The sequence below is a fragment of the Stegastes partitus genome, unplaced genomic scaffold, assembly GCF_000690725.1.
Source record: "Stegastes partitus isolate 25-593 unplaced genomic scaffold, Stegastes_partitus-1.0.2 Scaffold1628, whole genome shotgun sequence".
Classification (NCBI taxonomy): domain Eukaryota; kingdom Metazoa; phylum Chordata; class Actinopteri; family Pomacentridae; genus Stegastes; species Stegastes partitus.
The window spans coordinates 71660-88304 of NW_007579359.1; the positions used below are offsets into that span (position 1 = coordinate 71660).

The 16645-nt window shown below is 40.3% G+C and overlaps 1 protein-coding gene across 1 annotated transcript in view; it reads right to left on the minus strand.

Moving 5' to 3' along the window:
* The window catches only part of LOC103371687 (corticotropin-releasing factor receptor 1), a 104733-nt gene that overhangs the window by 22931 nt on the left and 65157 nt on the right, over window positions 1–16645 (minus strand). Inside the window, exons 6-9 of the mRNA XM_008301096.1 lie at window positions 15211–15331; window positions 12322–12475; window positions 8137–8197; window positions 2404–2476 (exon numbers count right to left, since the gene is read on the minus strand). Coding sequence (XP_008299318.1) covers window positions 2404–2476; window positions 8137–8197; window positions 12322–12475; window positions 15211–15331 — 409 coding nt within the window. The remainder of the gene's footprint in view (window positions 1–2403; window positions 2477–8136; window positions 8198–12321; window positions 12476–15210; window positions 15332–16645) is intronic.

Consider the following 16645-nt stretch of genomic DNA (forward strand, 5'->3'; position numbering starts at 1 on the left):
ATGTTTTGGATTGTTGGGTGTTTCTGTTTCTGCCTTTGTTAAGCGCTATGAGATGACTTGTTGTTGTAAATATGCGCTATACAAATAAAAATGAATTGAATTGAATTGAATTGTAATTGTAATTATCGTTTTGAGCTCAGACTTTGTAAAGTTTTCTGATGATGCTGCAGATGAGCAGGTCAAGAACAGAAAGGTGAAAATCCAACTATCACTTCTGCTTCTACTTGTGAAAATGTGTTATTTTGGCACTTATTAAAAGGTGAACATGACTTTCATAGCTGGTGGTGGGTTTTGGGGTTCAGAAGGTTGAACAGACACAGAAACAGTGAAATAATTCAATTATTATAATGCAAGAAACACAGAAATCACCAAAATAGGAGCTGATGTATGGAAATGTAGAAACAAATTCAAAGCTTTACTTCCCTCATGTACTTTACATTAGCATATTTGATGCATTTAATTATTCATATTTTAACCATTTTGCATTCGATGTAGACTAATATTCCTATCACAAGCGATTAAGAAACTAAATTAAAACTTGAGACTAATGTGGGGGTTTTGAAATGTGTATGTACACACTGTGTGTAGTTTTTAACCCTCGTGTTGGGAAGTGAAGCGGTTCACTGCTCCATCTGTGATAATATAGACGTCCAGTATGACTTGTATTCTGGAGAAAACTGTAAAATGCTCTCTCGGGGGGAAACAGTGTGTGATTCCTTTAAAACATAAGATGATAAATTGCGAATAACAAATGCCATTATTCTGCTGGAAAGTTTAATTAAAGAGTGCAGCTGCAATACATCACACTTTCTCACACTTTGTCCGCTGAAACCTGAAGACACAGCAAACGCTCGACCGTAACATCGACTAAGAGCTGCATTTATTTTCCTCTTTATAAAGCCAGGTGGATGCAGAAGCACCTCCAATCTGTATTTCAGCACAGTCATCGAGCGTATGTGCTTATTTCTATTCCGCATCCGGACTGAGAGCAGCGTTTTGGGAGCTCAGCCAGGCGAGAGATGACTAAAGCTTTTTACAAGAAGTCTCCGGCCAATCTGTAAAAAAAAAAAAAAAATCTGCAGGATCTTTGTGCCGAGATGTGGAACGTGGCAGGGGAGAGCCACGCCGTCGTCTGAATGCTGAGGAGGCCCCGTTTTTGTCTCCGCTTTAACGTCCATCCATCCATCCATTCATCTTCTCCCGCTTATCCGGAGTCGGGTCGCGGAGGCAGCAGCCTTAGCAAAGCCGCCCAGACTTCCCGATCCACACACACCTCCCCCAGCTCTTCCGGGGGGACCCTTAGGCGTTCCCAGGCCAACTGGGAGACATAGTCCCTCCAGCGTGTCCTGGGTCTTCCCCGAGGTCTCCTCCCGGTGGGACGCGCCTGGAGCACCTCCCCAGGGAGGCGTCCACGAGGCATCCGGAAAAGATGCCCGAGCCACCTCAACTGGCTCCTTTCAATGTGGAGGAGCAGCGACTCTACTCTGAGCTCCTCCCGTGTGACTGAGCTCCTCACCCTATCTCTAAGGGAGCGCCCAGCCACCCTGCGGAGGAAACTCATTTCGGCCGTTTGTATCCGTGATCTCGTTCTTTCGGTCATCATTCGTTCCCTCTAAGACAGGAGTATGGTTCGCATTGCCGGTTATAAGTCAGACCTGTTCCCAGTGCGCGTTGGCCTCCGCCAGGGCTGCCCTTTGTCACCGGTTCTGTTCATTATTTTTATGGACAGAATTTCTCGGCGCAGCCAGGGGGAAGAAGGGGTTCAGTTTGGGAACCACAGAATTTCATCTCTGCTGTTTGCAGATGATGTTGTTCTGTTGGCTTCATCAAACCAGGACCTTCAGCGTGCACTGGGGCGGTTTGCAGCCGAGTGTGAGGCGAGCGGGATGAGGATCAGCACCTCCAAATCCGAGGCCATGGTTCTCGACCGGAAAAAGGTGGCTTGCCCTCTCCGGGTCGGTGGAGACTCCTTGCCTCAAGTGGAGGAGTTCAAGTATCCCGCTTTAACGTGTTGCATGAAAATAATCTGAAGTTTACACCTGATGTGCAGATGAGAGAGAACCTGATGAAGTCATGAAATGTATTAAAACGTCCCCTGCAGGTGTGGAAGTGAACCAGTGTTTGAGATAATTCCTACAAGACCGAGCGTACATCTGCTTTTCATTCCTGTTTTGCAGCCCCGAGCTTCAGATTGAATCCCAGAAGTTGCCAAGTTTGCAGAGATTTAAGCTCCGTAGAAAAGCATTTATCACCGCGAACGTGAAGAATGTGTTGAGCTCTCCAGCTTTTCACGCCTGCCAGGAAACTTAAAGACATAATGAAGACTAATTGTATCAGCAGGTTGTGTCACACACGTTCTGCTACTGCGGGACAAAAAAAGAAAATAAAAAAGGAGATTCTCACCACCAGCACCAGAATCATGGGACCCTGGTAGATGTAATCGGTGTAGACGCCGGCCCGCTTCCCGAACCAGCACCTGAAACGCCAGCAAGAGGCCATCAGTCAGGATTAGCTCCAACATTCATCTCCTCCCTGCCGTTAATTTACCAATTTGTGCTCAGCGGTTTAAACACATGTTTTCCAGTCAGCAATTGGCCCAAAATATGAATTATAGACAATTACAGGTTTAGCCAGCGGCGGGAAATAGCTGCTGTCAGAAGTGTAACCTCAGAATGAATCACCTTGTGCATGTTGAGTTGCATCTTTGTTTGATCCTTTGTGGGTGTTTTGTGTCTCTGTTTTTTTTTTTTTTGTCAAACATTCTGCACGTTTTTGTATTTGTTGTGAGTCTCTTTCTAGTCATTTTGCTTCTTTCTGTAGTCGTCTCTTTGTGGTGGTTCTGAAACACTGTAAAGTCTATTTGCATCTCTTTCTTTTCATTTTGGTTTGTATTTTGCATTTCTTTGTATTTGTTTTGCATCTTTTCATATTTGCTTTAAGTTTCTCTCTCTGATTTGCATCTGGTTTTGTGGTCATTTCGTCTTTTTTGTGTCTCTTTGTGCTCATTTTGTGTCTCCTTGCAGATGTTGTGTGTGTTTTTGTAGTCGCCATGCATCTCTCTGGAGTCCTTGAAACAGTTTACAGCCAGTTTGCATCTCCTCACTTTCATTTTGCATCTTTTTGTGTCTGTTGAACGTCTTTTTGGTTTGGTTTCGTATTTCTTCACATTTGTTTTAAGTCTCTTTGTAGCTTATTTGCATCTTCTTTGTGTTTGCTTGTCTTTGTTATTACTTTGTGTTTATTTGTGGGTGTTTTGTGTCTCTTTTGTGCATTTTTTTGTGAACATTCTGCACATTTTTGTATTCGTTGTGAGTCTCTTTCTAGTCATTTTGCTTCTTTCTGTAGTCGTCTCTTTGTGGTAGTTTTGAAACACCGTAAAGTCTATTTGCATCTTTCCTTTTTATTTTGGTTGTTTTTCATTTCTTTTTGTTCGTTTTGCATCTTTTCATATTTACTTTAAATCTCTTTGTGATCATTTTGTGTCTATATGTCTCTGATTTGCATCTGGTTTTGTGGTCATGTCGTTTTTTGTGTCTCTTTGCAGATGTTCTTGTTTTTCTGGTGCATCTCTGCAGCCCTTGCCGTCTCTTTGTGGTTGATTACAGCTGATCTGCATTTCCTTGCCTTTGTTTAATATCTCTTTGTGCTCATTTTGTGTCTCCTTGCAGATGTTGTGTGTGTTTTTGTCGTCGCCATGCATCTCTCTGGAGTCCTTGGCTGCAAAACCTATGCAGAGGCCTTGGCTTTGCATCTCTTTGTATTTGTTTTTGTGTCTCTTTATAGTCATTGTGTCTCTTCATCGACGTTCTGACAGTCTTTGTTGTCACTTTCTATCTCTGGAGTTGCTGGCATTCATTTGTTGTGGTTTAAAGCTGACTTGCATCTTCTTATCCCCATTTTGCATCTATTCTTTGCATTGCTTTTGCATCTCTTCATCTTTGTTTTGAGTCTCTTTGTTGTCATTTTGTGTGTCTCTTTGTAGTTTAAGTACATCTCTTTACCTTTATTTGAAATGTGCATCTTTTTGGGGAAACAGTTTACAGCCAGTTTGCATCTTTTTGTGATTCGTTTAACGTCTTTTTGGTTTAGTTTTGTATTTTTTCATATTTGTTTTAAGTGTCTTTGTAGCTTATTTGCATCTTCTTTGGTTTTGCTTGTCTTTGTCATTACTTTGTGTTTATTTGTGGGTGTTTTGTGTCTCTGTTGTGCATGTTTTTGTCAAACATTTTGCACATTTTTGTATTTGCTGTGAGTCTCTTTCCAGTCATTTTGCTTCTTTCTGTAGTCGTAGTCGTCTCTTTGTGGTAGTTATGAAACAGGGTAAAGTCTATTTGCATCTTATCTTTTCATTTTGGTTGTTTTTCATTTCTTTGTGTTCGTTTTGCATCTTTTCATATTTACTTTAAATCTCTTTGTGATCATTTTGTGTCTATATGTCTCTGATTTGCATCAAGTTCTGTTGTCATTTTGTTTTTTTGTGTCTCTTTGTGCTCATTTTGTGTCTCCTTGCAGATGTTGTGTGTGTTTTTGTAGTGTTTTTGAGAATATTTACATCACTTTGCATTAGTTTTGCATCTGTTCCTGTTTGTTTTAAGCCTGTTTGTAGCTGATTTGCATCTTCTTGTGGTCATTTTTTGCAGATGTTCTGCATGTGTTTTTAGTCATGTTGCATCTCTGTAATCACTGATCTCTCTTCCTTGTGGTTTGTAGCTGATCTGCGCCTTCTTGTGTTATTTAGCATCTTTTCTTTAGGTTTGTTTTGAGTCTCTTTGAGGCCGTTTTACGTCTCTTTGCAGACACAGCCACCAGTTTTTGGCGGCTACAGAGTGCGAAACATCCACTGAAGAAGCCAGCTGTTGCGTTTTGGATTAATCCGGATGCAGAATTGTTGTTCTTCAAGTCAGTCAGATTTAGCAGGAACCCTTCAGAACAGGTTCAACATCTTCGGCGTCGCTGACTAATTTCCAGAGTTGATTAGGTGGAACGAATAAATAAATGAATGAATATTGTATTTTTCATGTTTGCTCATTTACATAGCCCGCCCCTCGTGGGAATATTTAGACACATTAATGCAAAACAAACCAAACACGCTGCTGCAGACGACGACGCAGGAGACGATCCCTTCTACAAATCCACCCTGCTCTGGTAAACCTAATGCTTCAGATGCCCGTTTATCTCCAGCAGACAAATCCCAAAGGAAATATTTCACCAACTGGAAGTAAAAATGTCACTTTGTCAGATCTCACTCTGACCTGCTGATATGGACACACAGATTTACTGTGCCACCAAATCCCCCCCCTACACATTTCTTATCTCGGCGTCCAAGGTTGCTTCGTTTTGGCCTGACAGGTCTCCAGCTGTTACCCACTGATTCTGTAAATCCAAAAAACATGCACAGAGCTGAACTCTTTAAGATACCAAAACTATGTAAATATATACAGCGGTGTTACTTGAGCAGAATAAGAGCGAGACACGAGAGCGAATAAGCCAGTCAGCTCAAGTTAATGCAAGCGTAGAGGCAGGTTTCATCACTTGTCTAAAGTAAATCAGACTTCAGTGGAGAAGCCTGGTGCCGTTTGGTATTTCATATATTGCCAATAACCCGCATAAAAACAACAACGACTCATCCTGCAATATCTTCTTTTCTGCTGTCTCGTCTTATTCTCGGCTTCGACCCTGCAGGTTCCTGCTGAACACGTAAATATTTAAAAGCGGGTCGCAGGTATAAAGTTTCATTTCAGCCGGTCGCTGCAGTTTTCATCAAAAGTTACCTAAACGAGATTAAATAGAGGATTTGTTGGGAACTGCTTTCAGCCGCGAGACGATGATATGGACTTCTGCGTCCATAATATTGATGTGTTTTAGATGCCATATGCTTAAGAGCTGCACGTTTAAAGCTAAACATTATTGTCTGTGTGCATGAAAGAATTATGGAAAAAAATCAGACATAATCAGACAGAACAACCACAAACTGTATCTTGCTGATCTGTCGGCAGTTTTGCATCTCCGTGCGTTTGTTTGTCGTCTCTTTGTTTGATTGTTTATGTCACGTCTGTCAAGTTCCTGTTCATGTCTGCACATTTGATGTCTTTCCTGTTTTATTTTGAAATCTGTGTCCCAGGTGTACTTCCTGTCACCTGCTCCCTGATGGCTTCCCCTCACCTGTTCCCCATCTCCCCTCATTACCTCGTGTTTATTACCTTGTGGGTTTCACAGTCTCGTTGCACTTCACAGTCTTCGTACCAGCATCATTCATAGTCATCGTCATAGCCTGCTTCGTATCGACCTTGCTTCTGTTTTTGGATCTTGCCTCTTGCTTTTTGGATACTTCTGCCTGTTGTGATCGACCTTCTGTGTACCGAACACTGACCGGTAATAAACCTGCCTTTTTGCCTGAACCCTATCATTTATGTCCGACGATTCTGATCTGAGTGAGTTCTTGACAGTTTATAGGTGTTTTGTGTCTCTTTGTCTCTCTTTATTGCTAGAATTGTTGTAGCTGTTTCTCTGTTTCTGCATCTCTTTGCAGTTGTTTTTAAAATGCTTCCAGCTGATTTTCATCTCCTTGTCTTCATCTTGGATCTTTCTGTGATTGTTTTAAACCTCCTTTGCATTAGTTTCACGTTTCTTTGTAGCCTTTTGTAGTCGATCTCTATTGCTTTGAGCGTTTTTGTGGTTGTTTTGAGTCTTTCGGTCGTCACTTTGAATTTGTCTGTGGTCTCTTTGCATCTCTGCAGTCGTCACTATGTAGCTGTTTTGAGTGTCTTTGTAGCTTTTCTAAATGCATTTGTCTAAATTTTGCAGATTTGTTTTTATTTTTTGTTTCTTTGTAATCATCTGAAGTTATTTATGTTTCTTCTCATCTCTTTGCAGTCGTTTTGAATTTTTCTGGTGTTTCTTGTCTCTCTTTGTGGTCATTCTTTGCTTCTTTTTTGGTAATTTTGCAGCCGTTTTGCATCTTTGTAGTTGTTTTCTGTTTGTTTGGGATCATTTTGTGGTTGTTTGTAGCTTTGCATCCCTGTAGTTGTATGTTTCTTTGTGGTCATTTGTTGTTTCTTTTTGCATATCTTTGTAGTTCTGTTTGTGTTTTGTTTCTTTGGGGTCATTGTGCTGTTGTTTGTAGTTGTTTTGCATCTGTTTTGTCATTTGGTGTTTCTTTTGCATATCTTTGTAGTTGTTTTGTTTCTTTGGGGTCATTGTGCTTTTGTTTGTAGTTGTTTTGCATCTGTTTGTTTCTTTGTGGTCATTTGTTGTTTCTTTTTGCACATCTGTAGTTGTTTTATATCTCTGTAGCTTTTCTGTCATTGTTTTGTGTCTCTTTTGTGGAATATTTTACGTTTTCCGGCTGCTCTGTGGAACAAATAGCTGTTTCAGCACCAAACAACAGGTTGGTGGAGACCAAAAACAGAGCTAATAGAAGGTTAATATTGATCTTATATTGCTCAGGTGAACATAAAATGACTGAAAATGTTCCACTGCGCCTGTCTGATTTGTAGCTCGACAAGTGCTAGTTGAGTCGCTGTAAAATAAATCTATTAACGCAGCTTTCAGGTTTCTTGTATTTGTTCTGCTGCATGTCTGTATTTGTATCCCGCTGTAGTCTTGTTCTCTGCAGCTTAAGGAAACCGGAGCCACATTTCTTATATGTGTCAACCTACTGGGCCATTAAATTTGATTCTGAGACGTTTGGTGCTTCAGTGAGCTTCTGCAGCAGCAGGATGCTGAACTGTATGTGGGATTAAATCAAAATAAACAGGAACATGTCAGTCACAGTTTTTAATAGTTTCTCCACAACAGCTGAGCTCTTCGGCACAGAGGAATAAAATATGAGGCTTTCAATGCTCCGATTTCTGTCTTTTCAGTGGGTTTGCCGACGATTGAAAGAAGACAGACTTTGCCATTTATTCGGGGCACATTTCTAACATCGCTGAATTAATTTTCACCTTTCTACCATGCAAGAAGAGAGCGAGCGCTCCCGAGCTGAGGGAGACCGGCGGCAGGGTTAATGTGTAATTAAGAGTATGTGATTGTGATTACGGCAGGTTAATAATAGACATTCATCTCCTTAATGTAACACAGTTTGTCCTTTTGTAACCGCGGAACAGAGAAGTGCTGTAAAGTCAACAAAGCTCTTACTTCTCGTTGTCGTAGTACAGCTTTCCAATGGCCCACGCCACAATTATAGGGAATGGTATACCTGTGAGGCAGAAAAACAGGGAAAAAAAAAGACAAAGTGACAGATTCTTCTTTCATCTTTCTCTGCTATTCAAATCACAAAATATCACCCCGGGGGGATTTCATGCCGGAGTATGAAATCCCTGTGTGTGTGTTTTTTTGTCCTGCACGGCACCAGCGCCTGCCAAGCTCTGTCAAAAGCAATTGTTGCTCGTGCGCTGTGATCCACCGATGCAAGCCAAGACGTGTCACCATCTGAATGATTCTTTTGTGAATGAATGAAAAGCTGGACTCCGGCTGACGATAATGCAGAGCGATCCCCTGATTTACTGACTTATAGAAGTTTAATAAAGCGGACAAACAGCCGTTACTCACATCTAAACGATACTAACAGCAGCATCGAAAGGCCTTCTGAACCTCGCGCCTCTGGAAAGTTTCCACTTCATTAGCCGTTTACCGTCATCAGCGCGAGGCCGACCCTGGGGAAGATCTAATCCTGCAACCCCTGGATTAGTTGAAAAAATGTCGTTTTGCTCGTTGTTTTCACCTCTTGTCCGCACCTCGCCGGCTCCATGATAACATTTGAGAGTCGAAGCTGAGCGGAGCACAGAAAATGTGATCTTATTTATTTTTCCTTTGAAACGCGCTGCCATCTCCGCTTCACGCAGAGGCTTCACACTGGCCCTCGGGGAAATGTAATCCAGCTGGCACAATACACCTAATCTCAGCAGCACATACTTTAGTTTGACAGCGCGAAACAGGGTGTTAGTGAACTCCGCACCAATACGTTTCCCAGCTGCCACTCGACATCCTGCGATCTCCATCAAGTCAACTCCCAGCCATTGTTGGCCAAAACTCTATCTGACCTTCGGTTTCTTCTTCTGGGATTAAATGTATTCAAACTGACTGGAACCGTTTGAGCCGCGCATTCTGAGAAACATATAAAAATACAGATAATATGCAATACAGTGTCTTGCCAATTTAATAAAGAAGTTTATCAGAGCGAGAAACTGAAAAAACAGAATTTTAAACCTTTTCAACAGGAAGTGGAGGACTCGTCTCAAAGAATATTTGGATTTTTAAAAAACTTTCTGCACCTCTTTGGAAACAGCACAACCTCGGCTAGAAGCAGGGAGAACTCAGAAACGTCTTTGGTGGTGTTATAATACCATAAAGCAGCCAAAAAAGGGAACAAAAATAATTTCAACAGGTACAACATTTTTCCATGTGACTTCATGTTTTACCCGCTTGACTGTTTCAGTTTAAAGATTTAAGTTTACCAACACCTCGAGTGCTCATATGGCCAAAATTACCCCTTTTATCAGTCGGAAACTGCAAAGACAGAAGAAAGTGAAGTGCTCATTTGAAAGAATCACTGGATTTCTAACTTTCAGATGGCCCTTGAATGGATGGAAGGAAATGAACCACATGTGAGCTTATAGTTCTGATATTTCATCAAATTCACATTATTCTGCATGTCAAATAAAAAATAGAAGAAGAAGCCCCAAATAGGTTATTTACACCAGATCCTTTTAAAAAAAACATCCCCTTCCCTCCAACTAAGAAACCATGATTGACTTATTCAGCTGAACTCCAGGCTGTGTTTATACAGAGGAGACGAACATGGAAATAAATGACCGTAATTTCCAGATTATTGAGCACACCTGAATATAAGCCACACCCACTAACTTTAAACAGAAGAAGAATGTGTTCATATATGGGCCACACTTGTCTACAAGGTGTCCACTTTGTAACATGAGATATTTGCACAGAAAGATTTTTTAACTTTTAATTAAATACGTACCGTAAATGCTTTTTTCCAAACAGTGCCTGTAACACGGCTGGTTGAAGAAATTTTAAAAAGCATCCTACCAGGAAAAGTCATTGATCACTATAGTCATCTTCCTCCTGCACTAAAACCACTAAAGTCGTCTTCTTCAGTGTCGGAGTTGAACAGCCTCAGAGTTACTTCATCACTTCCTCAGTCTCTCTGTCGTCGTCGCTCTCAATGTCACTTTGGTCTCGAGGCAAATTCGTAAAAATCCATAGATTAGCTGCATCGTTGTTTAAGCCGCAGCGGTCAAAGCTTGTAGCGGCTTATAGTCCGGAAATTAAGGTAAAGAGACAAAAAATTTACTAAAACCTACTTGATTAGTAAAAATAACTGCAGCATGTCTCATATGCAGTCTACAGAGGAGCAACTTATCAGCAAGTAGTTGGAAGATCTACATTCAACATGCTGAAACATGTTTCTAGAGCTGAAAATATCCAAAGCATGTGGAGCCTAAACTGGTAATACATGGAGCCACATGGAGTACAATATCTTACCAATTTAACAAAGAAATTCATCAGAAACTGTGAAACACAACTTTGAAACAGAAAATGAAGCACTCATTTCAAACAGTTGTTGGATTTCCAACTTTCAGATGGTGCTTGAATGGATCCGTAAACAAAATGAACCACACCTAAGCTTAAAACTTACTCACTTTCATGTGCGTGCCTTATGTATGGGGAAAAAAAGCTATTTACATCAGATGCTGTGAAAACAAAACAGAAACCATGATCCTGTCACGTGACAAAAATTCTATGATTATTCGGCTTAACTGTAGGCTAGAGGCGGTTGGAGGCAAGTATGGAAACAAATGAAAGAGAATAAAATAGAACCTAATTGATCAGTATAATAAATGAAACGTGGCTCAAAAGCAGCATACGGAGGATCAGGTAACTGGACGATACATCCCACATGGTGACACATCTTTCTGGAGTTGATGTACAGAGTGGTGTAAAAAAAACACGTCTGGTTTCTAGAGATGTAAAATAGTGAAATATTTACAGCACGTGGAGCTTCCTTCTGTTGATCTAATGTCTGTACGTCGGGTCCAGACATTTCGTATACAGACAGACTCTAGTGACCATCTGAACTCTGAGCAGTTTCGGGGCATTTTTTTTGCTCCTGTCACATTTTTCCTCACTGTGGGCTCATTTCTCACTGTCATATTAAGTCGTGTTCTTCTTTGGAAACAGCAGCAGCATGGCCAGGAGCAGAGAGAACTCACATACGTCTGTAGTGCAGCTATAATGTCATAAATCATACAAAAAGAAAGAAAATGAAAGCTGAATTTCAACATGTTTTTCCAACTGGACCAGTGTGTTACCAATTCAGGATGAACAAAAGAGTTGTATTTACATTTTTAACCCTCTACAATGTTCTTCACATTATTCTGCACATCAGTTCTAGAAAGATGTTTCACTATGATGACTATGGCTTCTAAAAACCTGCTGTTTGAGCGATGCTGCATTGATTGTGACGATCAACAGGTTTTATTTTGTATTCAATCGCTCTTATTTGTTTGCCTATTCCCTTTGTATAAACACTGCCTCTGTCACTGCTGGTTGCAACAGTGCCAATCATGACTTCTCAGTTGCACCCACGATCAGAATTTGTTTTTATTGTTTTACAGGATCTGCTGCAAACGGCTAATTTTTTGGCGATTTTTCAAAAAAAAACACGCAGAATAAAGTGAGCTCGAGGAAATACCACAATTTTAAGCACAGACGTGGAATTTTTACTGACGAAAAAACTGGAGTTTAAAATCAAACGATTCTTTGAGATGAGCAGTTCAGTGTCCGTTGGAAAGTTGAAAGTACTTTTACAGTTTCAGGTTCCGATAAATAAGGAAATTTGTCCATGTTGTGAAAGTAAACACGCCTTTCAGACCTGATGAATGGTTTTGGGGTTCGGAGGTTAAAAGCAGTGAGACAACATGAGCAGTAGAGGTGTTTAGTAGGTGCATTGTTAAACTTTGGACAGAACCACTCAAGCTGTTTACATCCACTCTATATGCTAATGTAGGCTAACTGCTTTTGGGCTTTTGCACCACAATCAGATATGGAAAATTAGCATTTTGGCTAAATTTGTGTTGGACTCTCCATTCACTTTATTCCAAATCGCTGGAGGGTTATCTAAATTAATCTGACAATGAATTTACCCGCACTGCTTGCTAAACAAATAATTTTGCAAAAGGGTTTATGCTAAGCTAAGCTAACAAGCTCCTGGATCTACTAATGTCCAGCTATTCTTTTATGGTCTTCATTCGACTGCAGCCGTGTGATTCGTGCACAAAGAGGAACATGGAGTGTACGTACACCAGCCGATGCAGATGAACATCCACTTGCGGAGCTTGTCGGTGGAGTAGGTGAGGACGATGGCGGTGTGGAGGTAGCAGCCCTCTCCGAACATCCAGAAGAAGTTGGTGGAGTGGAAATAGTTGAAGGAAGCGGTGACGAGACGACACCAGATCTGTAAAAATGAAAAAAAACCAGAACTGATTTTAAAGTTACATTATCAACATCTGGACAGGAGTTTGTCCTTAGTTTGGACTTCAAGTGAATTACAAACACTCTGATGTCAAAACTAGGACTATGTTTGCTGATCATTGATCCTTCATGGAAGACAAATTAAAGTGAACAGTCTACAGACTTTAAAGCCTGTTTAAAGAGTATTCACAGTATTCCATTTTCTTTTTTCTTTTTTCTTTATGGCAACACTTTTTAACACATTTTTCTTTAATTGGAGACCCTCAAGTTTATTTTCCAGCTGCAAATAACAAATAATTTTGCACTAGTTCCTTTTTCTTTTATTTTTTTAATTCATACTGCAAGATTTTAAAGTCAAATTTCTGATTAAATTGGACGGAAAAAGAACTATTTAAATTTTTTTTAGTGGAGAATTTTAATGAATTAAACAACAATTTTCATCCAACTAAAGCCTCATTTACACGGGACCAGTATGACCTGGGGACATGTAGTCATTTGTAGTAATTGCAGAGGTCGTCTGTCATATTGTACTTATTGTATTGTATTGTTTTTATTAAGGCACTATTCAATTACTTGTTTACTTTAACTGTTTTGCTTGCTTTAACTGTACTCTGGCAAAACAATTTCCTTCGGGATGAATAAAGTTTATCTTTATCTTTATCTTTATCTTTTATCATCTTAATCCTCTGTGAATCTGCCACGCCGGTAATTTGGGGAAGCAAAAATTCCAACGTAAATTTCTGTGTTTATTGTATTTTGTCAAACACAGGCGTGTATGAATACATTAAAAATATTCATGTATGAGGTGATACATGTAGAATATTCTGTACAATATTAACAGAATCTCTGCAATATCAGTGTTTTTATTATTAGTATTTCTTAATGGGAGAATCTGTGCAATACCAACATCTTTCTACACATAGAATAACCTCCTGCAATATTGTTTTTTTCCCCACATTTAAAAGAAATCTGTGTAATATCTGAATTTCCAGTACTTATGTGTATTTTATTTTATTTTATTTTGGTGTTGATGTCCCTATTTGTTTTTTTCATTGCCATTTGCTGGTCTGACCCTGTCAATTTAATTATCTTAATATTGGTTCATGCAAATCAGCATCTCTGTGATTTGGGGTCATTTTTTGGTTTTCTTTGCACATTTCTTCGATCTTTTTCCCACTTATGAAGACCATCTTGGGAATTATAAATTACAGTTCGCCAGTACGGAGACCCAATCACAGAATGTAAGAAGCAACATTTTGAACATTTCAACGAGCTCAGCAGCTTGTTAGTATCACATCTGAGAATTATGTCCGTAAGTTCAAGTTAAGCACAGACTTTGCTTATCTTGTGCGATCTCACTGCATGAAACACAGATTTTTAAACCCCCTGAGGCTCCCAGGTAACACTAGACTTGTGCAAGGAGGAATTAACACGAAGACTCTCGAGCCAGTTTCTGCGAGGAAGTGAAAACTACAGATAAAGATGGTGTTATTCTAGTTTTTTTCTTACTGTCAACAAGCAACCCATGAGAAGACCAACAGTATAATATATATAAATAACTTCTGCTCAGAAATATTTAGTTTTGGTTTTCAAAACTGCTGAACAGCCTCTTAAAACAGCTGCTACCTACACAGGAGTAAACTGCACATGTGTTCAGACTGTTTTCAGCTGCAGGTCAATATACATTTGCTGCTCTGGTGAGTACTTCTGGCAGCAGGATGCTGCAATTTTTGAAGCAATGAAGGAAACATGTAGCTCAATACAACGATGTTACCCACTGGTGTGTTTTAATTGTCTCATAGACACCATTAAAGAAAAACAGAGCATGTCGATACTGTTGTACAGGATGCATTGTTGGGACTTTAACCATCTGAATCCCAAGTAGTTTCTTTCCTTCTGTCTTATTTTAACTCATTGTGGCCTCGTTTTTCACAGCGATATAAAGTCTCTATGGACACAGCAAAACCATGGCTAGAAGTACAGAGAACCTGAAATGTCTTGTGTGCAGTATGACACAGTTATAATCATAAAAAAGAAAGAAAAAAAATTGAATTTCTTTGATTATTTATTTTAGAAAAGTTTAAAAGAAGCTGGAATCAACACGTACAACATTTTTCTAAGTGCCCACAGGTGTTAACAACACTGAAAAAACATATGCTGGCTCTTCATACTACAGATATTTCAATTTTTACATTCTTCATTTGTTCCCATAGTCTTGTCCAATCTGTTCTGTGTAACACTGTCTGCAGTTTAACCCAAATCAATCAAACACTCTCAGATTTTTTGTTATGTGACTATTGGTTACAACTCAGCCATTCATGGCTTCATGTTTGCATCAAAGGAAGAAGAATTTTTTTGTTTTTGCAGAATCTGGTTAAAGCAAACATTGAATTTTTTGGCAATTTTTTCAATGAGACATATAGAATAAATTTTGAAATAAGCTTAGATTTGGTTACGTTTTCCAGTGGAATGGCATGTCACAGAAGAGTAGTTTACCCACAGTCGGAAAGCTGAAAATTTTTTAGTGTCTTATTCTGATAAATGGTGTCATGTTGGCAATTTTTAAAATGATAACCTGCCGTTTGAACCCAGCACTGTGTTTTTGGGGTTTATACGGTCAATGCAATTGGGTAATATTTCCAGACTAATTCCTTAACTTGAAAGCTTAGGTTCTTCTCGTTGTACATGTCAGCGATCAACACACAAAGCGAGACGTACCACGTTACTTTCGTGCACTTCGGGGCTCATGGTCATCTGGACGATGAACCAGGTGGCGTTCCTCAGGATGAAGGCGGTGATGAGGTTCCAGTGGATGATGTTTCTCAGGCAGCGAATGCTCCTGCGGGAAGAAGAGCAGCACAAAGGAGGATAAAGTCAGCCGCTGACATGTTTACGCTGCATTTCTTACATTTTCTCCTGCTGTTCTGTGAGGAAGAAAAAAAGGTCTCATACTGAGAAGAAAGATGGAATCCTAAAATAGAGCATCAGACAAAAGTAAACATGGAGGAAAGCATCTTATTTAAATTTCTCCTCCTGCTGAGTTTGAGTTGAGTTTAGTTCCGAGTTATTCCTCAACAATGAGATCACCCTGAACGTAATCTTGGCAAAGCAGACAATAAGGATGTGAATAATGGATGGTGATGCATCCTAACATTTCCTCCGACTCCCCCAATGCAAATATGACATGAGGCAACATTTCATTCCTGCTGTTTGCACCCTTGCTCGTGTCATGTCCTGAGCGTCTGATGTTTTTTTAATGCTGCAAAGTTAATCGACCTTAGGATACAATTAAAATCCGCCCGTGTGCCTCGGAGCGAGCGCTCGAAAATAGAAACACACACAACCGAATGGACAGAACAAACCAACCTCGGTCACTGGAGCGACAGCCTCGTTTGTTGTCACCAGCTGACGGCATTATCGGCCGGCGGACGGCCGCTTCCTCCTCCGCCAGCCGTGAATGACGTGATTTATTTTTGAAGCGCGCATCAATTCTTAATAGGTGTCACTTGCATTGCTTTTGTGCTGACCGAGCAGATGAGCGAGAAAATTCCATTTGCATTGTGTTATTGTCTGTTTGTCGACCAGGAGGAAAAGCAGCAGCTCCGTTAACACAACAAGCTGCACACGAGTACAGTAATTATAGTATTATACAGAAGTTCACAGAGAAAGCAGCCTTAAGGCTACAAAAACTATATAAATTCATGCTTAATAAGTCGCGTTGTTCCACAAACGGGCCGCTAATTTCCTTCCACTGTGTCACGGTGTTACTGGAGCCTCCATTAGAGTCACAAAGGCGGCGACTGGTGAGCCCAGAGCACATGGAGGAGGTTTTTTTTTTTCAAACAGTCGTATTCATTACGCCGTGTGACCTCCCTTCTGTTGGCGTCCTGCCGGTGGGGTCAGCGTGGCCTGATGGGTTCTAATTAGGAAGAAAAGGCTGAAAACTCCTGCAGACAGGTCTTTGCTGGAGATCCGTTGTGACATCTAACCGCCTTTCTGTTTCTTGTTAAGTAGCAGCAACGTACAATACTATACTTGTTATTTTACTGTATTCTGTATTAAATTATGCACCAGAAGTGACTGCGACCCCTGTGGAGTATCAGCTAAATGTCAAATGATTCCAAACGACAGCTTACAGTAATTGCATTGCTTC